This window comes from Pantherophis guttatus, chromosome 2 (genome assembly GCF_059756535.1).
Source record: "Pantherophis guttatus breed Tessera chromosome 2, ASM5975653v1, whole genome shotgun sequence".
Classification (NCBI taxonomy): Eukaryota; Metazoa; Chordata; class Lepidosauria; order Squamata; family Colubridae; genus Pantherophis; species Pantherophis guttatus.
In genome coordinates this window covers 160871184-160895187 of record NC_142064.1, presented here as the reverse complement: position 1 = coordinate 160895187, position 24004 = coordinate 160871184, and the positions used below count along the sequence as shown (strand labels likewise).

The window sequence follows — 24004 nt, the reverse complement described above, 5'->3', positions numbered from 1 at the left end:
CCTATTTCACCTACCTTTTCCCCACTCCACAAAACACATCTACTTTTTAAAAACTTTTGTCCACATTTTGTCTATTTTCCCCTCAATTAGACCACTGTGCTCTGGGAAGTGGCATTATACCACCTGTGAAAGACAGCTCTCTTTTCGTTCAAGGATGCCTGCTAGGCAACAATCCCTTTTGTGGGAAAATGTCAGTCCAGAGGATACTTCTGCAATGAAAGAGATCCAATAAAAATTATGCCGGGGCTGCCTCTCGGCTTAAATCCCTGTTTTCCCATTTCTTACCATCTGAGTGATCACACAATCAATAAAGTATCCTTCCTCAATCCAAAGGCAGGAGCAGCCACCACTTTCCAGAGGGCTGATTTAAATTTGCTTCAATGTTTGTGTATATTACCACTCCACCATTATGCACGACTAACTGTATTTTCAATGCTAAAGTAATTCGCCTGGCTTAATGCATGACACAAAGCAGTAACTGCAATGAGCACTGTTTAGAATGAGGTCCTATTTTAAAGAAACGCTATGGCAAAGTCCCAGGATTACAAAGAAAAGCAGAGAAATTGTTGTCCAGTTGAACAATCGAAAATCAGCAGCAGCCCCAACCATTCTAACGCCTTTCCACTGGAAGTCTCTCTATCCATAATTTGAGAAGAAAAGTCACTCACCAAGCAAAGCCAGAGATCGAGCTGCCTCATACTGCAAAGGGGTATCATCGCTTTCTTGAACCTGAGAATATAAATATTGATAAAAGACTAAAAAGAAATCCCATATAAACACCACAGAAAGAAGAACTGGGAAAGATTCAAATTCATTCATTGTAGCCCAACCAAGATTACTGTGTAGTATAAGAACAGAAGAGGTGCACAAGGGGCAAATAACTATCAGTACCTCAAGACATTTTATATTTTCGATATAAAACCAGCCTTTCCTGGAGTTGTAATCTAAGAGCAAAGGACCTACCTAGGTGGTCTTTGTTTAGTAACCACAGTTGAGATCAGCAATTCAACTGTTAAGTGAAGTTGCTAAGTAAAACTGCAGTTGTGTTTATGATCTTATTTCAGCTTTCCTTTGCTATACAGACCTAGAAAGATGGTAAATGCAAGGACTAGTCGCAAAGTTATTTTTCCATCACCATCATAACTGCAAATAGTTTCTATATAAAGCAGTCAATAAACGAGGACTACCTGTTCCAAATATAGCAATTGCTGAGATCCTTAATGATTCTCTTTATATGACCCTGTAATCAATCCCTTAATTCAGGGTAGAGTTGGGGAGATTGGCTAGAGCTGAGCATTTACTGTCCGGATGTCCTTCCTGAAGCCACACAGAGTTTAGAGCAAATATATTCTTCTTTGCAACCAAGGAGAAAAATATCTGCCACTATCTAGGATTGAACTCTCAACCTTCTGAATATCAGGCAAGTATCTTCATCACTAGGCCACCACTTGGTGTGTGGCTAGTGGTGTCATCCTTAATATGACTAAAAATTTCCAATAATGTCTCGGCTCCATGTTGAGACACAGAGGCATTATGGAAAATTAAGCTGGGTTCTGCAATTCCTTTGTCTTGTACTTTACTTCCTAGGTCAGGGGTCTGCAACCTTAAACACTCAAAGAGCCGTTTGGACTCCTTTCCCACAGGAAAAAAAAAAACACCAGGAGCCACAAAACCCTTCCCGTGCCTGACTATTTCTTGAGCAGCCACAAAACTACCATATATTGTTGAATTAAATGTTCTCTTTTCTTCTGAAACTTTTCTTTTCTTGGGTTTATCTATGGTTGGCCTACTGGGGGTTCAAAAGCTCAATAAATCGCGGCCAGCGGATGTCACACATTGATGGTTGTGACGTATAGTTTGAGTGACAGGGAGCCGCAGCAGAGGGATGAAAGAGCCACATGTGGCTCCAGAGCTGCAGGTTGCTGACCCCTGTCCTAGGTCTACACATTGTATGTATGGAGAGGGATGGAGTTTTTTAAAAAGAGGAAATTAAAATATGAAGGCAAGAAAGGTTGAAGGGAGTGGGGTTTGCTTTATTACTCTGAGCCTCATAGTGAGGTTTTGGAGGCAAATACCACATTTAATGATTTGTGGCAGGTTGTGGAACTGAGCCAAAATGATCTAGTTTTATTTGTAATTTCATTTTTAGTTAATTTAGTTGGGAGAGGGGCTTTGATGTTTGTTAAAACTGTGTTAACAGTATGTATGTGTGTATGTATGTATGTATGTATGTATGTATGTATGTACATATATGTGTATATATTCCCCACCATAAAATGGTAGAAAACTAAACTCTAGTAGTGCAGCCACAATAAACAATAAACTTCAGGGCTCATTTGCTAAAACTTCAGAAACCCACAGAAATATTTCTTATTTGAAGAGATGTCAATGATCCATTTTTGTATTGTTCTCAACCTTTTTCCCAGAGCAACTTTGAGACTCTCCTGCACAGAAATTGAATTTTCTTCCTTAATAAATAAATCTCCCTATTTTGGGCCTTCCAATCAAATCAGTTATTCTTTGGTGGAATAAGTCAGGTGTATATCTAACCACTAAGTTTTCAAATGGCCCAATAGCACACACACAGGAGGAAAAGAAAAGAGTAACTTAACCATGTGTTCAAAGGCCTGTTTCTCTTAATGCAAAAGGTCTCACTCACGTGATCCTTTTTATCCAATGTAAAAGTAATTAAAATTAGCTCTGGTTTTATCTTCCAAGCAAAGGTCAGTAGAAAAGTGAATTCAACCTAGAGGGGTTTTTTTGATTTACCAGCAAGCCTCAGGCCATTTGCTGGAATTGGGAAAGTAACTGTCAAACTCCTGGAAAAGCCTGGCCTTCAATTATCCTTCTGGTTCTGTAACATTGACAATCAAGGTCAGAAGAAATGAGAGCTTATTAGATGACATCTATGCAATGATCTTTCTTTGTTTTTACTTTTTGCAATGAACCCTGAATAGGTTCTGAAATCCAGAATCTTATTCAGTTAATATTGAGAAACTGGTTCAGCAAAGCCAAAGTTTTATTTGAAATTATGTATGTTATTGCCTTTATTTTCTCCTTTCTATATTTAAAGATAGGCCTTATTGGTTTCCTAAATGAGTTTTTCATTAAAATCTTCCCCACGTGCATGATGCACAATTTAAAGGGCAAACACAAACATTAAGTATCTATTTTCAAACACAGTAATGTCAAAGTGATGAAGTGTTGTGTTGCCACAATAAAAGTTCCAAGGTTTTGTACTTGCCCCTTCCTTGGAGGCATACCTCCATATTATGTTAAATTCCATATTGTTAATTTTGGGTAGGAAAATCTAAGGCACTTTCTTTTTGGAGGACTGAGTCAAAGGGAGAAGTCCTTGGCAGGAACACTAAGATTTCCCCAGTCAGATAGATGAGGGCATGTCGCTGGTGGCATCCTGTTGTAATGATCTATTCCTGCAGTGGAAGGGGTCTGCGAGTGAGGTATTAAATTACCACCCACTCAGGACAGAATCTAAAAGAAGAAATCTGTATCTTGATACAGCCCATAATAATGAGAAATGCTATATTTGACCCTGTAATGGTTACACTATTACATACATGCCAATTTACTGTGAAGGCCTTGCCATTATTGGTGTTTATGTCTGACAATTGAGGACCTAACTAGATATTTTCAAAAATACGGAGCTGCCACTGTCCCTCCTTTCCTTCATCCTTCTCCAGAGCTACCTGGGTCAAAAGCAAAGCAAGGTGCTCTCTCTGTCCTGCTCCACTAATGGACACACTAAGACTTCCTTGGGCTTCCTTGATGCCTAGCATGCTTCCAGCTTTTTCAACACTTTTTAAAGCAGGATTTCCAACCTTGGCAACTTTAAGACTTGTCAACCTTAACATGCTGACTAGGGAATTCTGAGAGTTGAAGTCCACAAGTCTTAAAGCTGCCATGGTTGGAAAGCCCTGTAATAAGAAAGATTTTTCTTATTACAAAATGATAAGAAATGGGAGCTTTGCATGCCTCAATCATCATCCTTTATTTCATGCCCTGCTTCAAGGACCACTTTTTTTTTTTTTTTTAATTTGATTTATATGCCGCCCTTCTCCGGAGACTCAGGGCGGCTTACAATGTGTTAAGCAATAGCCTTCATCCTTTTGTATATTTTATACAAAGTCAGCTTATTGCCCCCACAAACTGGGTCCTCATTTCACCTACCTTAGAAAGGATGGAAGGCTGAGTCAACCTTGAGCCTTGGAGAGATTCGAACCCTGCAGTAATTGCAGGCAGCTGGTCTTAAGCAGCTTAATAACAGGGTGCCTTAAACCCCTGTCCTACCAAGGCTCTTTCTTACTTACTGTAATGGAAGCATTTTTAGAAAATAAAAATATAACTTAGTAGTCTACTTTGCTTGGATCTAACTATTCATAACAACTACAAAGTTAAAGTGATTGGGAGCAACCTGATAGCTGGATTTGATAGTGGAGAGCACACCGGGGCATCCAGTTTGCCTTTTAGTAAATGGATATTTTGTGGCTGGCAACAAACATCATTCTGTGAATGGATAAGCCTTACTCCTCCCATTGTGATAGCCTTTTATGAGAGCATTGCAACATGGCCTCAGAGCTTGAAAAGTGCTGCTCATCACAAATACTAGAGAATCATGGATCAACAACACCAGACTACAGCTCCCATCCTTCCTAGCCATCAATCATGCATGTAAGCAATCCAAAGAAAGGAGGGAATGCAAGCTTAGGAAACTCTGAAATTCTTTAAAACTGCAAGAGGAGTCCACATACTTACAGTATTATAAAGTGCAGATATAACAGATTCGTCAGCAGTTCCAAGTTGTCCAAGAGCCTAGGAAGACCAGCCATAAAAGTTAGGAGACGTTACATACTATAGCCTTGAAACATGGACATACAATGAGCCAATCAAAGGGCCCCTCCAACTGACTAAAGTGGTGGTGGTGGGAAATGCAATCAGTGCCTTTTTTCCCAAATCAGCTGCTATGCCTGGAGTAGTAAAACTACCTGCCCCCCATTCTACACAAAAGTGTAAGAGCATCCCCAATTACATTGCAATGCTTATAGTCATGATGGTGAACCTATGGCACGCATGCCAGAGATGGCAATCAGAGCCCTCTCTGCTGGCACGTGCGCCATCGCCCCAGGTCAGATCTCTGTGGCGTTTCTTTTGTGAGCTTCTGTTTCCCTGCAAATGACGAAACAGAAACTCACAAAAGAAAAAGATCTTACCTCTTGCCGTGCTGCCAGTGTTAGGATGCCCCGCCTCCCACCAGCCAGCTGGTCTCCGGGTCTCTGCTGCACATGTGCGCATGTCCGCAAACATGTCCATGTATGTTCATGCATGCATGTGCATGTCTGTGCATGTCAGCGCATGCATGCATTTATGCACGTGCACACATTTTTCCATTTGGGCATGCATGCACAGTTTGGGACTTGGTGTCTAAAAGGTTCGCCATCACTAGCCTATAGAATGCATTTCTCTGTTTATTTGAAAAGAAATCCGAGTGATGGCTGTAGGAAGAATCTAGCTGGCTACAGATGTACCATTCTTTTGGTTCTGTTCAGAAACCACTATATCCCAGTGAAATTGGAAGAATAGCATGTCATCAATGTTTTCTATTAAGCATTTTCCACAGTAGTTCTAGCTTGTTGCTTCAGTAACAAAAGTAGAGGACCAAATGTAGAGGATATAACAAACCAAGCAGTTTTTAATTGCTGCCATCTTCTTGCAACTCTTCCTGGGCGCATAGCAATCCAGGCAGATAACAGGGGTAAGTAACACTGGAGAGAGCTGGATCCTCTTCCCCCTTTACCTCAGCAGCTTGGCTGTTGTGTTGTGGTGGTTTCCCATCTATTGCCTTGAAACAAAAGTCTCCTCTCCCTAAATTTTTTAAATTTTAACATTTAATTTTTAAATGAAAGTTATCTGGGGGTTACAGGGACAGCCATGAATTCAGGAGCCAGGAGGTGTGGAAAACTTCCAGTCAATGAGGAAAACAGGCGTTTGAAGATTCAATGGAGAACAAAAAAATAAATAAATGCTTTACTGTTGACAGAATAACAAGGTTGGAAGGGACCTTGGAGGTCTTCTAGTCCAGTGGTCCCCAACCCCCGGTCCGCGGACCGGTGCCGGGCCGTGGAGTACCTGGCACCGGGCCGCGCAGCGGCCGGGGGACATGATCGCTGCAGCGGCCGGGCGCTGCAGCGCAAAGGCTCCTGGGCCGTGCGCAAAGGCTCCTGGGCCATGCGCAAAGGCTCCAGGGAAGAGAGCGGTCCACGGCGATAAAAAGGTTGGGGACCACTGTTCTAGTCCAACCCCCTGCTCAAGCAGGAAGCTCTATACCATTCCAGACAAATGGTAGTCCAATCTCTTCTTAAAAACCTCCCGTGTTGGGACACCCACAACTCACAACTCACCCACAACTGACTAATCTCTTGAAAGCAGAAAGTCGTAGGACCACAGAAATGGTCCCAAAGATGCTTCCAGGCTCCTTAAAAAGACAGCTGCTTCCAGTTCCTACAGAATTTCAGCTCAGGCTAAGAGAAGGAAACTTCAAGGAGGGTGTTTTTTTATTATTTGGAGGGGGGAAGCCTTTAAACACGCCACACGCTTAAAGGCTCCAAAAAGGCTATGAAAGGACCTACACTTAACCTGACCTTGATTAGTCTGTATTTTTCTGTCTCTTCTGACAACAGACCTTCAGCACTCAATTTTATCCCTAATATGAACTGAGCAGAGTACTCATCAAAGCAAGTTCCTACTGAGCAAAAAAAGAGCCTCCAGGGGAACAGAGTGTGAGGTCAGCCTTTTTTTTTTCTTCTTCTGTTTCTTTTTTCTCTCTAATGCACTCTCTTACATAACTTACAAATATCCCAAATTAAAAGAAGCAAGCATAAAAATAATGAGTGATTAATCAAGATTTGAGTGGGTGGAAATCTATAGCAGCTCCGGCAAAACAAACATAGGCTGCAAATTATTATAATTTGATGGCACGGGTCATGTATGATATAGCAAATAGCATTATACGTCTGAAAGCCATCAAACCACCTTGCTATAAATAAGTAAATTAGTATATAAAATGAATATTTAACAGAGCCTAATGTTTGTTCAGGATAATACAATTGTTTTGATGTCCAGTTTCAATACTTCATCTCTGAATTAGATGTCAGAAAGAAACATAAGTTGTAAGTGAAATTGTTCCCTTCCAGCAATGTTTCTACAATAAAATCAGCTGTTTGGAATTTGTATAGGGGAAAAAAAAATCTGTCATGTTCTTGCTGGATTCTGGAAAACAATCTTTAAGTGTACGAGAAGAGCAGACAGAGCTGGGGGCAGAGTTAAGGGCAACATCAGTTTAGAATCCTTGCATTCCCACAAGCATTCCAAATCCAACCCCTCCTGTAATTCTGTTTACCTTTATCTGGTGCCAATTTAGCATCAAACTTTAGTCTATCAGATTCTTATGTATAAGTTTGAATAAATGTTCTATGCTGCAGCCTTGTGAATGGTCTTCATTCTTTGCTCCTGATATTAAGGTCCTTAACATGATAGTCTCCTCATCTCTGCTTTGTTTTATTTCATTCTTAGCCAAACCTGGCTACACAAGTTGCCTTAACCCTGTTTCTCTGTTCCAGGCATGGACTCTTTTTTCTTTCCCAATGGCCCTCTCGCCTGTGAGCAGGAGAAGCCCATTCCAAGGTCAGTTCTGGATGCCTTTTTGCTGTTGAAGAAACAGCCGCACTGAACGCTTCCACAAGTTTCTCCTGCCAGCAATGAAAACCAGATAATAACCACGGAAAGCTCTGCCTGTCATTCATTTACTGTGCTGCACAAATCAGACATCCTGTTTAAAGTCTGAAGCTAAGAACAAACTAGGAAAATCATTGCCAATGCAGCAAACCTTGACTTTTTTCCCCATCTCCCAGAACCTGGGATTGGACTCCTATCTTTGATCACAGGGTTCTGTAAAGGCCAGATTTGTCCTTTTCCTATTGGGAGAGGGGAAATTCTTCAGGGACTGTTTCTAATTTAGGCTATTCTTTGACCTTTAAAGATGCCTCCCTGCTCCCTCCCATCCATGTGTTCTGACTGCATGGAGGAAACAGTGGAATCATGCCTATAGACTTTATACTTGCAGGCCTTGTCACTTTTCATATGAACCATCCAAAAGGAGGAAACTATATACACATAGATTTTTCTTGAGATTGGAAGACCTGGGCTGTGCCTATCTGTGTACAAATAAACAGGAGTAAATCCTTGCTTCGGGGAGCCATGCAACTTGAAGGATACAACTGATGGGATGTTGGGATGTTCTCTAGATCAGGGGTCACCAACCTTTCGGACCTCAGGGACCACTAAATTCATAATTTTAAATCCCGCGGACCACTAATATGATCTGTCTAATGACCGGCTGGGTGGGTGTGGCTAGGTGATCATGTGACTGGGTGGACATGGCCAACTCGATGTCACTCATGTCAAGGGGTGCCTCGCCAGCCTCTACTCACCCTTCCCTTCCCAGCCACTCCTTGCCTGCTCGCCCAGGCTCCTTAGGCCCCAACAGAAAGCAGTTGTTGGCAAAACAACAACTCTTTCTCTCGAGAAAGAGTTGGCAAAACCGCTGACTCAATTCAAATTGGATCTGGCCAAGAAGGAGGCTCAGCAGAAGCACATCAGGTGCCTGGAGGCTCAGCGGGCTGAGATGATCAGCCAGTTCCAGGACATGATGCAGTCCCACTGGAACAAGGCTCTCTGGCTCTTCACCACCAGCGGCACTTCACTCCAGCCTTTGCCCAAAGCCCCACACCAGGAGGCTGAAGCAGACCACAAGTCAGAATTTCTCTCCCCCCTCCGACCCACACAAAAAGACCCTGAAGGGGGAGACTTTCTGCAGCAACACAAATGTTCATTGCACGTATCTGTCCCAGGGGCTGTAGTTTGAGGACCCCTGATTTAGTGCAATATAAAAAATGCAAATAATTTTTCTGCAGACCACCAAAATTTTCTCACAGACCACCAGTAGTCCACCGGCCACCAGTTGGTGACCGCTGCTCTAGATGCAACATCTGAAGCAATCAGCAGGACTCAAATAAAATGAGCTGTTCATTTGGAAGAACGGAAATAATAATATGCAAACTCTTCTACCAATCTCTAGCAATAACTCTCACTGCCCCAACTTTGAAAATCAACTGGTTACCAGAATGTGCTGTGAATCAGGAAGGCCCCACCGTAAGCAAACCTGGCTCTATGGGACAGGAAATGGTATAGGTGTAAACATACAACCAATTGCAAAATTCATATGAAGATCCTATACAAGTTGTCCTTGATTTATGACTATTATTGAGACCAAAGCTTCTGTTGCTAAGTGAGACATGAGTTAAGTGAGCTTTGCCCTATTTTGCCACCTTTTTGCCACTTAAGAGAATCACAGCAATTGTTAAATTAGTAAGTTAGTTAATTGTTAAGTGAATTGGGTTTCTCCATTGACTTTGCTTGTCAGAAGGTCACAAAGGCTGTTCACATGACCCCAGGACACTGCAACTGTCATAAAGATGAATCCGTTGCCAAGCAATTTAATTTTGATCATGTGACTATGAAGATGCTGCAATGTTCATAAGTGTGAAAAATATAAGTCACAAGTCACTTTTTTCAGGGCCATTGTAATTCTAAATTAGACGTGTCATATGGATCCAGATCTGGATCCAGCCTGCGATAGGCCCAGAGTTGTCCCGTGGGGCTGTCCCAGAGATGGTGAGGGACCAGCCCATGCTTCCCCAGTCCTGGCCCATCCCGGCCATGCTCACCCAGTCAGCCGTGACAACCAGCCACGCCCCCCTCCCATGACCCCGAAGGCAGACAAAATCCACAATGGGATTGAGTTTGACACCTCTGCTCTAAACAGCCCCTAAATGAACTGTTATAAGTCGAGGACTACCTGTATTACATAGAGAATACCCACAGATGACAGGAGGTCTAAAAGCGGGACCCCCTTACATTCTGCTCCCAGATCAAATATTTTTTTAATGATTAGAAAAACATATCTGAAATCCTGCAAGGTTATCAAATCTCATGGGATTGAGGTAAATCAAGCACAAAAATAGTAACATTTTACATAAGAAGTTATTAGATTTCAGCATTCTCAAGCAAGAGCCATTAAGGTATCGGGCTTCTATAAAACAGAGGGCCATTGTTCAAGATTACCAGCTAGCCTCCATGTCAGGGGTGAAATCCAGCAGATTCTGACAGGTTCTGGAGAACCAGTAGCGGAAATTTTGAGCAGTTCGGAGAACCAGCAAATACTACCTCTGGCTGGCCCCAGAGTGGGGTGGGAATGGAGATTTTGCAATATCCTTCCCCCAGGAGTAGGGAGGAAATGGGGATTTTGCAGTATCCTTCCCATGCCACACCCACCAAGCCACACCACGCCCACAAGCCATGCCCACAGAACTAGTAGTAAAAAAATTGGATTTCACCACTGCTCCATGTGAAGACATTTTTTTAAAAAATGGCCAGTTCGTAACCTACATCAAGTTTATGTTTCTTATTAACAGCTTTGGAACAAAGTCAGATTTCCTACAGTCAGAAAGAAAGAAAGAGTGAGGGCAGGCAGGAGGGAAGGTCAGTCTGCCAGAGCTTGGCTGTAAAACTCTATACCACAAGATGCCAACAAAGATTAAGAGCATTCTGCATTCATTTATTACCTTTTAGTGGCCCTTCTGGATTCTTGCATAGTTAGTTCAAAATAAATAGTTCCAAATAAATAACTTCTATGTTAACTAATGTGTTGAAGCCAGTAGGAGTGCGTGATTATATCTGTGTCTTATATATCTGAGGGATGTTTCGGATTTGAATCTTAAGACCACAATGTTTCTGTATGGAAAATAGTTCACTTCCAGCCAAGGGACTTCACTGCAGTATGACTTCCAAGCATCTAGAAACTTTCCCTCTTAATAAAGATCGTATTAATGCTTTTTTTTTTTTTTTTTACCTGAGCTGCATAGAGTTGTTCAAGTTCCACAGGAGATGCCAAGGACTTTATGAGAACCTGCAATCAATCAATCAACCCATCCATCAATCAATCAATCAAATGCAAATATTCTAAAAAGGAAAGGAGACGATGGTGAAAATCTCCAATCCCGGCTATGTTATGTGAGAGGGAGAAAACCTCTACATTGTTCTTTTTCTAAGTTAAAAAGCCTCAAATTCTCCTTTCCAGGGGAACTCACAAGCTTTCCTTTTCTATCTCTGTTTGCATATGGCAACAATATGATAAATCGGCAACAGCTACCAGATCTTGGCTGTAAACAACCAGATCATCATGAGATGGTAGGAAATGTCGGTTTACATTTTACAGGCAACTACATGAACAAATCCAAAATATAGAAGAAAAGAAAAAGAAAAAATGCAGAAAGCACAAAAAATAATCTACCGCAATGAGAATAAAAAGTGGGTACTGCCACATATGCGAATTTGCCATATACTGTATATAAAGTATGCCAGATTATATACTCTATTGCTATTGAGAGAATGGTCATTTAGACTGGAGGTCACCCGTTTCTTTGTTTTTTTAAGTGTTTTGAGTCAGTCTGGACTCCTGTTGTCTATATAACAACTCCATGAAGCTTTATTGGCCACATTTTTAGAAGTGGTTCACCATTATCTTATTTTGGGATGATTTTCAAAGTTCCAGTCTAGGACTGAGAGAATGTAGCTGGGCCAAATTCACCCAGCTACTAAGAGAGGACTAGAACTGGGTCTCCCTACTCCTAATCCAGCATTTTAAATTACTACACTACACAGGTTTTACACCAAGACTTTTCCCAACCTGATGTTCTTCACTTGTGATGGGTTGAAGCTAACTGATGGCCATATTAGCTGGGGATCATTTGTCTTGTGGCTTAACAAATGTGGAATACATCACAAAATATGGCATACAGCACGGGTGTCAAACTCAATTTCATTGAGGGCCCCATCAGGGTGCCCGTAATGAGGGTGGGTGTGGCTAGTTCGACGTCACTCATGTCGGGGGCGCCTGTGATGGCCCGAGCACTCTGCCAGTGAAAACAGGCTCCCAAGCTCCATTTTTGGCTGCAACAGCTTCCTGCAACCTTCTGCCAGCAAAAACAGAGCTTGGGAGGGCTGCCCACAGCCCTCCCAAGCTCCATTTTTGCTGGCAGAGGAACCACAGGCCGGTCCTTTGCTGTTTCCAGGGTGGCCCACGGCCCAGATATAAGCACCCCGTGGGCCAGATCTGGCCCCCAAGCCTTGAGTTTGACACCCCTGGCCTACAGCAAGGAAACCTAATATTCTTGAAAAATGCTTTACTATCAGATTTTTTTTTTCTAACCTTGATCCTTTCTGGTTTAAAAGTTTCATTCCAAATGTAAATCTCTTTTTCTTTAAGAACTGCTGATTTGATAAACTTGGAGAGTAAAAACTGAGACCTGAATGAAAAAAGAAGACATTGTTTTTTTAAAAAAAAATTAAAATAATTTCATTTTCTCCTTTCCACTGCAGTTAATGGGAATAAGGTTGTTTTAATCAGGACTAAGAATGGAGTAATATTCCACAGCCAACGAAATTAAGACCACCGTCTAAATGAACGTAGAACCTGACACAAATGTGTTTCTCTCCATGGCATTTGGGTTTTCTCCATAATCCCAGACATATCTTAAACCACCACCACACAAAGAGAGCCACATCATTCCAAATATATATATATATATGTCTATATATATATATATATATATATATATATATATATATATATATACATACATACATACATACATACATACTCTGCTTGGGGAGAAAGTGTCCCGTTGTCAATTGAAGGGGCATTGAATAAATTAATCCTAACGGTAGTGTCCTTACATTATCCTGACCTCTCATGTCCTGAAAGACAATAGAAGCGGTAATGAAAGTGCTCCATCAGCAGCATATGATATGATCTGCACGTGAGCAGCCCATTGTTATTCAAGACCGAGAAGTCCATTGAATACAAACATGGATGAAATCAGTGAAGTGGATCTCATGCAGGCAGATCAATCTGCATACTTGAAAAAATAGGTTATTAACTCCTGGAATGGGACAATAACCTGAGTTCTCTGGTTTTTCAAAAAATGGTCTCTGTAATGTATCCTGTAGCACCACTTACTGGATTCTAGAGAAACATGTGACTTCCAAATCAAAATTTGGAGCAAAAGTATATATATTTTGTATGCTTCCAAGTAAAAATAAAAATGTGCCCCTTAGCTGAGCAATCTGGAAAAAGGGGATATATTATTATCTGAAGCTGCTTTACCCAATTGGACACCTTTTCAGAGGTAATGGGACTGGAATGCACCCACTATAGGTAGTCCTCAACTTATGACCACAACTGAGCCATAATTTCTGTTGCTAAATGAACCATTTGTTAAGTGAATTTTGCCATATTTTATGAGCTTTCTTGCCATGGTTGTTAAGTGAATCACTGCAGTTTTTACATTAGTAACAGGGTTGCTAAGCGAATCTGGCTTCCATGTTGACTTTGCTTGTCAGAAATTTGCAAAAGGGGATCACATGACCCCAGGACACTGCAATTGTCACAAATATAAGTCAGCTACCAAGCATCTGAATTTTGATCTCATGGGGATGGTCAACAGTCGTAAGTGTGAAAAACAGTCATGTCACTTTTTCAATGTCATTATAACTTTGAACAGTTATTAAATGAACTGTTGTAAGTTGAGGACTACCTATATGTCCAGCCAGTCAGTTTAAAGGATAACTTTAATTTCCTCTTCAGAGTAATTGTTTTCATCATTCAAAACAAAATATTTTCTGAAAGTTAGACACATTTCAAAAGACCAAAGCATAATTGTTGAAAATTATCTTGCTATACCATCTGTTTGTTTGGGTAAAGGATACCATGATCCTAAGCAAGTAGTTAGCATACCAAAGGGTAACACCAGCCAAACACAATCAGCCCTTTTTTTGCATTCCAGGTGGCAAATGTTAATTGATGCTATAAATATAACTTGCCTTGCCTGCCTGCTAGTAACAGAAACTCAGTATCCCATCCCTTACTTTTTCTTTATAGTCTTGGATTTTGCCTTTTCCATTTTCTTTCGATATGGGCATGGTTTCTTCAAACTGGCCAGATCAGGTTGCTCTACAATGGTAGGTGGGATGAGACCAGGATCAAATGAGTAGAGTTTGGTTCTATATTTGAAAGGACTACATGGGTAAGTTTCAGGAGAAATCTGGAGGGAGATAAAATCATAAAAATTGTGTTGGGCACAAAACATAGAGTTCATGTTGTCAAAAACATATTTTTTGTCCACTAAATGTTGTTCTTGTCCCAGTACTCCTAGATCACCATGGCTGATTTCAGAAAAATGAACCAGGCTGGATCTGGGTGGTTCTTGAATATGAAATTGGCAGTAAAATCTAGGGCTGCAATCTAGATTGGAAGTTTAATTAACTAACAAGCAAATAAACAAATTAGAAAGCAATGTTGAAGTGCATCCATATTAATGCCAAGAAAATTTCATGGACATATCTATGGAGTCATCAGAAGAACTCTCCTCAAAGGAAAAGTCACCTTTGTTTTAAAGACTGGCTATTTGTCTCAGAATCCTTATACCAAAATTCTCATCCAGACTTAATAACTTAGTTTCTTTATTTTCATTAAAGTCAGTAAGTGCAATGCCCCTCCCTACTGATGGAGTTCTGGAAATAATTTATGAGCTGCTTGGGTTTGTTGTTTCATGAATTGCAACTGCACTTTTCTCAGAAGGGCAATGCCAAGCGTGATTGGTGGGGAAATGCAGGATAAAGTTAATCAGAGCCTACACCAAGATGTTGCTCTTGGTTGTGAATGGCCAAGCTCATCTAGATAATTTTAGGTCAGCTGTTGGTAGAAGGTAGATTGGAATTTATCACCAGATCCATGGATGATCTGCAGAAGGTCTCGAAGGATTGCTAGCTTCCAATCATTTAACAGGAGCAATTTCTTCAATCTTATTTTATTACACAATTAATATAATCCTTGCTCTAAGCAACTTACAAACATCCATTTTAAAATGCACAGTAACAAAAATTAAAGCAATTAAAGCCAATTAATTTAAAACAATTAAAACAAGCTCCACTAAAATGCAACATTCATTTTTCTTCTTAAATTAGGCTGCCCTAATCAAGAAAGCTTGGCAAAGAAAATGAAGAATGGGTTTTTGAAAGTCTTGAAAACATTTGTTTGGTAACGAAGCAAATTCTCATGTTTGGGTGATGTTTATGGGTATTTTCCCTGCACCCCCAAACTATTTTTGAGCCCATGACTGTAGTTAGCAAAACTTGAACCTAGTAACAAAGTTAGCTGACTTTTAAAATTCCAAGTCTATCTCACTTACACACACCCACACAGAATGTGGCAATTATTCCAAACTGACTTTTTTATTATTTCACACCCACAGACAAATCTTAACAGACTGAAGCTTCTACTATCTGCACCTATAAATGTTCTGTGAAATATTAATAGCAATAGTAATAACATTTAGACTTATATACTGCCCCACAGTGGTTTACAGCAGTCTCTGGGCAGTTTACAATCTCAGGATATTGCCCACAAAAATCTGGGTCCTCATTTTACTGACCTTGGAAGGATGGTAGGCTGAGTCAACTTTGAAGCAGTCAAGGATCAAACTCCTGGCTGTGGGCAGAGTTAGGCTGCAATACTACATTCTAACCACAGTGCAACCAGGACTCCTATTAAGCAGGTGTTGTCTTCCCTCTCTTTCTCTCACACATAATATCTGGGCTAAGTTGCCTTTTATACCTCTAGAATTCATCTCCCTCCCACCTCATGACCGACCTCAGTACATTCCATCACACCTATTAAACTATCATTCATGCAGAACTCAGGAGTCCTGCAGACTGAGCAGTGATCCACTCCTGAACTTTTCTCCTGGGATGCTTCCAGATGTAGGATTAATGTACAACCACCCAACGTCTTTCACAGAATGTTTTATGTGCTCTTCTTTGTTTCCTTCCAAAGATCTACTTCTAATTTATACTGAAAATCTAGTAAGGCAGAAAAGAAAGAAAATTTGTACCATGAGGTCATCCTATATACAAACCATATTTGGTATACGATACAAAGTGTAAAGTCTTATGTGGAAAGTACATGTATACAATTGTGGTATATATTAGGAGACTTCACAACTAACAAGCACAAGTCACGTACCTGGTGGAAAGAGTCCTTTGGTGTTTTGATTTGAGCCTTTCTGGCCGCTGTAAAGAATGAAATACAGGGGATGGAGAAACCACTATATACAATGCAATGCAATGCAATGCAATGCAATGCAATGCAATGCAATGCAATGCAATGCAATACAATACAATACAATACAATACAATACAATACAATACAATACAATACAATACAATACAATACAATTCTGTATTGGCCAAGTGTGATTGGACGCCCAAGGAATTTGTCTTGGATGCATATGCTCTCAGTGTACATAAAAGAAAAAATACGTTCATCAAGAATCATAAGGTACAACATTTAATGATAGTGATAGGGTACAAATAAGCAATCAAATCATACTAGGAAACAATCAATATAAATCGTAAGGATACAAGCAACAAGTTACAGCCATACAGTGGGAGGAGATGAGTGATAGGAACAATGAGAACATTAATAGCATATACTTAGCAAAAACGGGTCTACTTATTTATTTGTTTACATATTGCATATACAGGTAGTCCTTGACTTACAACAGTTCATTTAGTGATTGTTCAAAGTTACAACGGCCCTGAAAAAAAATGACTTATGACTGTTACAGCATCCCCATGATCACGTGATCAAAATTCAGATGCTTGTAACTGGTTCATATCTACTTATGACCATTGTTGTGTCTCAAGGACATGTGATCCCTTTTTGTGACCGTCTGACAAGCAAAGTCAATGGGGAAGCCAGATTCATTTAAGAACTATGTCATTAATGTAACAACTGCAGTGATTCACTTAATAACTGTGGCAAGAAAGGTCATAAAACGGGGCAAAATTCACATTAACAAATGTTTCACTTAGCAACAGAAATTTTGGGCTCAGTTGTGGTCGTAAGTCAAGGACTACCTGTATAGAGCTCTTCTTCATTTCATTCCCACAACAACAACTCAGCAAGAGATAGGGACTAGCCTAAAAGTCATCCAGTGATATCTGTTGCAAGCAGGATTTGAACTGGGTCTCCCCACTCCCAATCTGAAACAATGATCATTATGCTGCCTTGGTTTAGCTACCAAATACAATTCCATTAATTGAAACTATCTTTTTTTTTACCAAATGAGATGCATCTGTGCATTTAAAAAAAAGCTCATTAAAATAAGAAAAGCTAATATGAAAGAAAGAACATGAAAAATAAGAGGCACAACCCACAGAGTATATAATGTTTTGTTTTAAATACTGTCTTAAAGTGATATAGGCAAAACAGGGGATTTGTTCCTCCTATCCTCTGATTTCTATTTTCTCTTTTGTAATATTGTTTGTTTACAGTTTCTCTAAGAGCTAAAGGAGATAGATGAGATCCACCCTCCCTGCTACTTAATTTCATCCTAATAACAACTCCATGCAGGCTAGGCTGAAAGATAATCAATTAATAAACATGATAGTTGAAAATCTGAATGGTGGGGTAGCTCTAGTCCTAATTCAATATTTCGATCATTGCACTACAAAGCGCTAGGTCCCCAAAGTGATGAGCATGTGATTAAAAATCTTTCTCGGTTGTAAATTTCTTTGAATTTATCTTTGAGCCAATAGGTACAGGAGTCAAGAGTGTTAAATCTAATTAGTAGCCACCAGAACTTAAAATCAAAGATAGGGAAGATGCCTTAACAGTCACACTCAGTTATGGTAGGAGCAGATCCTGGCAACATCCTATTTCTACTATGCTGCCAAAACTTTCCCTTCACCACAGCCAATGAGAGAGAGATTAGAAATTCACCTTTACCTGTACTGGGTTCCGAGTGATGTTTTCCACCTTTAGCTGATACCATCCAGTGATTACCAGAAGGTGACAAAATCTATTATGCTTTACACTTACCTGTTAGGCCAAAGGCAATCTCAGGTGACCAGTAATGAGTGGGATCAGAGTGATGTTTATTGCCACATCAGATTCATGTGGGCATTATAATTGTTCCCTCTAGTTCCTGCTCAGCCTCGTTGGCTGCCACTCTTCTCTTGTTTCACTGAAGTGAGTGCTGCGCTAGAGAGCTATCAGAATTGTTCAATAGCACTAAACTGCTCGGCTGACAGTATTGTCAGTACCTTTAGGTGATGGCCATAATAGTTTAGCTCAAGGCTAAAACAGAATAAGGGACAGATGAAGAGAAAACCCTACTTCCCATTGATGCTCGAAGAACAAAGGAATTGGAAGTTGGCATTTGTTTTCTATTGTTAAAAAAAGAAATGAAAGGGAAGAAATACCCTAAATCAGTGGTGAAATCCTCTGCGGGTTGCCACCGATTCGCTGTCGGTGCATGCGCGGTGCGCACCAAACATGCACTTCATGTGGAGAAAGGAGCCGTTTGAAGCAGTGGTGAAATCCAAATTTTTTTACTACCGGTTCTGTGGGGGTGGCTTGGTTGGCGTGACAGGGGAAGGATACTGCAAAATCTCCATTCCCACCCCACTCTGGGGCAAGCCAGATGTGGCATTTACCAGTTCTCCGAACTACTCAAAATTTCCGCTACCGGTTCTCCAGAACCTGCTAGATTTCACCCCTGGTTTGAAGGTAAGTAGAACAGCGGGGGGGGGGGGGAACAGCTGTGCCGCCAGATTTAGATTCCTAGAAAGTAGGATTTCCTGCTTTCTAGCAAATATAAATCCACTGCACATCTGATTGTCGGAAATACCAATTTACTGGTTCGGATAAACCAGTAGCTTTTTTTTATTACCGGTTTACCCGAACCGGTGCAAACCAGTAGCATTTCACCCCTGCCCTAAATAAAAGTATTTTCATGTAACTCCACTTCTTTACATTCAGTATTATACATTCAGTATTATAATGCAGCAGCTGCCAACAGTTTGGGCACCAGGACTGATTCCATGGAGAGAGGTTTATCCATACTCCAGAGGGGGCATGGTTTTGTTGCTGCCTGTATCCCATGGATGAGGCTTTGCTTGTTTGCGCGGCCCTGATTCTGGCATGCCGCGGACCGGTGCCAGTCCACGGACTGGGGGTTGGGGACCTCTGCTGTAATATATTTCCACTGTCCTTTTTTATTAGGCATGAAGCTAGCTGATTAACTTTGGGGCCAGTCACTTTCTCTCAGCTCTAGGAAGGAGGCAAGGGCAAATCACTTACCTTTAAAGCCCTACATGGCTCAGGGCCAGGCTATCTTCGAGACCGCCTTCTACCGCATAGCTCCCAGCGACCGGTAAGATCCCACAGAGTTGGTCTTCTCCTGGTCCTGTCAGCTAAACAATGCCAACTGGCGGGCCCGCAGGGGAGGGCCTTCTCTGTGGCTGCCCCAGCTCTCTGGAACCAGTTACCTCCTGAGATCCAGACTACCCCCACCCTATTGGCCTTCCGGAAAGCGGTGAAGACCTGGCTTTTCCGGCAGGCCTGGGGCCGTTGATCTCGCTGTTGCAATCTTGCGAGATCCGGCCATGAATGGTGTGCATGGGCTTTTAATGTTTTTAAAATGTTTTTTATAATATAATGTTCTTAAATAATTTTCCTATCTTCTTTGTTGTATTATTTATTTATTTATTTTTTGCTGTAAGCCGCCCAGAGTCCCGTGGGAGTTGGGCGGCATAGAAATTCGATAAATTAAATTAAATTAAATTAAATTAAATTAAATTAAATTAAATTAAATTAAATTAAATTAAAAACCTTGCCAAAAAAACTGCAGGGACTTCTCTAAGAATCCATCACAACTGAACAGAAGGGGAAAAATACATATGCATGTGGAAATATATTCTACATGTATTCAATGGATAAGCTCAGCAACAATTCATATTACAGCAAAAGATGCCATCAGCTTGAATACTAACTTACCCTCATCTTCTGGCCTCTCTATCATGGGACTCCATAATAACTTTGGAGGTGGCTTGGCGCCATAGGGTACCTCTGGTATCATCTTTGACCCACCCATCCTTTGTATTGCAAATCTTCACTTTAATCAAGGTATCACTTCAGTGATTGTTGGATAAAATAAGGTGCACCAGATGTCTAGTGTTTTTTAAGGACTATTTTTTCCCCTCCTGAATTGGGAGTGGGTGAATGATGTCACAAACCAGTACTATTACTATGGTTTCATTGTACATATGCCCAAAGTGATGGCAACTGAAATCTAAGTATTTCTGGATTATATATTTATTGAATTTATTTCTGTCTGGCTTGGTGGAAGGAGATGTCGATCAGTCTTATAGAGAAAATATCTGCAGTATTTGATGCTATCAACCATTGGATAATAATATGGATGTATCGCCAATCCATCTGGACTCTGGTAGTTGCAATCTTTATCAAGGGTAGGTTTCGGAAATTGATGCTGGGAGGCTACAGATGGACATCATGTCCTATTGATTAAAATATCTCACAAAGTTCCATAAATCAAATCCCTTCTCATCTTCTAACCTCCACCCCCTTTCAATCTTATTTCACAGGATTTAATTTTTTGTTCCAGTGATCATCCTTGAATCTTTTGTAATTTCTCAGGGCTAACAGATTGCCTACACAGTACTGTAATTCCTCAGTCCTATCAGATGAAATAAAAATAGGTTAAATTGCCCCCAAAAGGAGGACATCATAGGGATATAGTGGTGCCATGCCAAGGCTAGGTTGGCATAATAGCTGCATCTGGAGAATTCTCTGTGTGAGTTGTTTGGGCTGGCCAGTGCTTGTATCTTTGTGGACTTGCTTTCCTGTTGTCTTCTTGTGACCCTCTGATTTATGTTTCCTACATTGTTTCTAATATCCATCATTTTTAAATTTGTTCTTAATAAAAATCATGGTAAAAAAAAAATTCCCAGAAGTATAGCTATACATTTTCAAAAGAAATGAGATTTCATTAACAGTATATTTAAAATCTCACTGCTTTATCATGGTGAATGTTACTTTAGAAATTGGTCAAGTCAAAAAGTGGAATAAGCAACCTTATGTCTGTGTACTTCTGTCTCTCTATGTGTGTGTATTTTATGATGACACTAAAAGTAATATAACAATCTTTATTTCAGTCACAGACCAGCAAAAAGAGTCATAAAATTACACAAACAGAACAAGAGCAACCATTTCAGCAACTGAAATTTAATATTACTACCATAACACTGTAAACATTACAGTTATAAGTTTTATACTGATGCTAATGCAAGCAATAAAATACAAGCTGTGATAATATTAAAAATTGTTATAATAACCATTAATAAACTCTATATCTAAAGCTAATTAAAAATCGGTATTTATTTAGTACTAATTTGTAAAATGTAAATATCTATTCAATGTTATTTCAGAATTTACAAAATTCGCTTACACTTAATCAGCTTCTGGTGAGCCGTATAAACTACAGCCCTTTGTACGCTGCTATAGAGGGATTATAATCCATCAGCCGCATCAACATGCTCTGGCAGTCTTGTCAATATCAGAGAGATCAAACTATTACACATCTCTATGTAGAAGATATTGAAGGACGTGCTTAGCAGTCTCAAGCTGGCCTGTCCTCAGGGGCATGGCTGTTCCATATATGGGATCATCTCATTACCTATCCTCTGCAACCACAGAAGAGAAAGCATTCAAATGCATCAATATTACAGCCTTCATGCCTTTGAAACATTCAATTGCCGGAAGTATACCACTTGAACTACGATGTACTTCCAATTTTCAGTAACCACTTTAGGTACCCTACCTACAGTTGTTCAGAATTCAGAAGTTTACAGAAAGTTTACAGAATAACAGAGTTGAAAATGACCTTGTAGGTCATCTAGTCCAACCTCCTGCTCCAACAGGAGAGTCTGTGCCATTTCTGACAAGTGGCTGTCCAGTCTCTTCTTGAAGCCTCCAGTGATGAAGTACCCACAATTTCTGAAGGCAAGCTGTTCCATTGGTTGATTGCTCTCACTCTCAGGAAATTCCTCCTTATTTCTGGGTCGAATCTCCCTTTGATCAGTTTCCATCCATTGTTCCTTGTCTGGCCTTCGGGTGCTTTGGAAAATAGGTTGTCCCCCCTACTCTTTGTGACAGCCACCTCAAATATTGGAACACTGCTATCATGTCTCCCCTGGTCCTCCTCTTCACTGGACTAGCCATTCCCAGTTCTTCAGCATAGCACAAGCTTATTCACATCCCAAAGAGCAGAGGCTAGCTGGAATGGTAACTCAGCAGGGTCTATGACAATTCACTGTGGCCACCTCACTACAGCCAACTTTCCATGGCCAACTCAATGCAGGACAAGAGTTATACTGATATCAAAGAAATGGTGGAATAGAATCATTAAAGAAAAGATGGAAAAGGAGGGACAAAATGAAATATGAATGACAAAAATTAAAACAATTTTTAAATTTATTTTAAATAATTAAATTGAATTGATAAATTGTCCTGTGACAAGTTGTCCATGGAGAGGTGGCCACAGTGAATTGGCTCTGGCAAGTTGTCCCATTCTGACCTCCAGCATTGGTCTCTTCTTCCACAAAGACTGTAAACCACCTCCAATGACAAGAAAATGAGACCGTTTTTGCTAGCATTTAATCATAGCTGCCCATACCTTAGCCTTTAGTTTCACCTCAAGATACAGGACTAATGACAAACATGTCTCAGGGCCTAATGCATTGATCTTAAAAATGCAACCTGAACACCTTCTAGGGATTTGACATTCGAGAAGGATCCTAAATCCCCTTAGAGCATCTATGCCAATATGTTGACTTGAAATAGCCCAAGAGCTGGTAGGAGATAATTACTACCTTTTGATCTTTGAAATGGAAGGATAGTATTTGTAGGGAGAGTAGTTGCTTGTGCCTTCCTGCCACCGGAAGAATGAAATATCCTCTGCTTGCAATACTTGAAGCATGTTATCTATCTATATGAGCTGGTAAAGTTCATACTTTTGTTTTTACATATAATTAATATCCAACTTCTCATTGTAGAACAGCACCAGGGTTCTCAAGGTTCTTCTAAATCCAATAGAGATTCTGGAAAAAATAACTGCTTCATCTGCGTACAGCAAGATGTCTAAATTATTTAAATAATTAATAACATTATATGTGTGTGTGTGTGTGTATAGATAGATAGATAGATAGATAGATAGATAGATAGATAGAGATAGAGAGATATAGATAGATATAGATATAGATATAGATATAGATATAGATATAGATATAGATATAGATATATAGATATATATATGTTTTCTTTTCTTTTCATAGGCCTTTATGTGTATTTCTCTTTAGCCAGGTTCTTCCTACGTAAACCAAGATTTTTATGCAGCCCTAGTTCATTGGAATTGGGATTTCACTGAACTAGGGCTGCATAAAAATCTTGGTTTATGTAGGAAGAACCTGGCTAAAGAGAAATACACACACACACACATATAAAACCATAAAATAACACTCCTTCTGTATTTTTTTTTATCTTTTATCCTTGCTTTTATCTGCTTGTCATTTGGTTTTAATTCTGTGTTAACTATATCATTTATACGATTGTATTACTTTTTATCTATAAACCACCCAGAGTCACTTAGATCAGTGGTTTCCGACCTTGGCAGCTTTAAGACTTGTGGACTTCAACTCCCAGAATTCCTCAACCAGCTGGCTGAGGAATTCTGGGAGTTGGAGTCCACAAGTCTTAAAGTTGCCAAGGTCGGAGATCCCTGACTTAGTGAGATGGCTGGTGTCTAAATTTGATAAATAAATGAAATAAAACAGTTAAATAATAATTGAGCCAGAATGCAGCCCTGGTTCACTCTCTTTGAGGTGCTAACACCAATTGTTAAGGGTCCCTGAGAGTTGTTTCTATACCTTCAATAAGATATCTGCATAT

The 24004-nt window shown here is 40.2% G+C and overlaps 1 protein-coding gene across 1 annotated transcript in view; it reads right to left on the bottom strand.

Moving 5' to 3' along the window:
* Positions 1 to 20117, bottom strand: part of HEATR9 (HEAT repeat containing 9) — a 36907-nt gene extending 16790 nt beyond the window's left edge. The window contains exons 1-8 of the mRNA XM_087885156.1: positions 20036 to 20117; positions 16217 to 16263; positions 15627 to 15707; positions 14062 to 14237; positions 12344 to 12440; positions 10985 to 11041; positions 4774 to 4830; positions 669 to 729 (exon numbers count right to left, since the gene is read on the bottom strand). Of these exons, the coding sequence (XP_087741282.1) occupies positions 669 to 729; positions 4774 to 4830; positions 10985 to 11041; positions 12344 to 12440; positions 14062 to 14237; positions 15627 to 15707; positions 16217 to 16263; positions 20036 to 20117 (658 nt within the window). The remainder of the gene's footprint in view (positions 1 to 668; positions 730 to 4773; positions 4831 to 10984; positions 11042 to 12343; positions 12441 to 14061; positions 14238 to 15626; positions 15708 to 16216; positions 16264 to 20035) is intronic.
* Positions 20118 to 24004: the final 3887 nt, after the last annotated feature.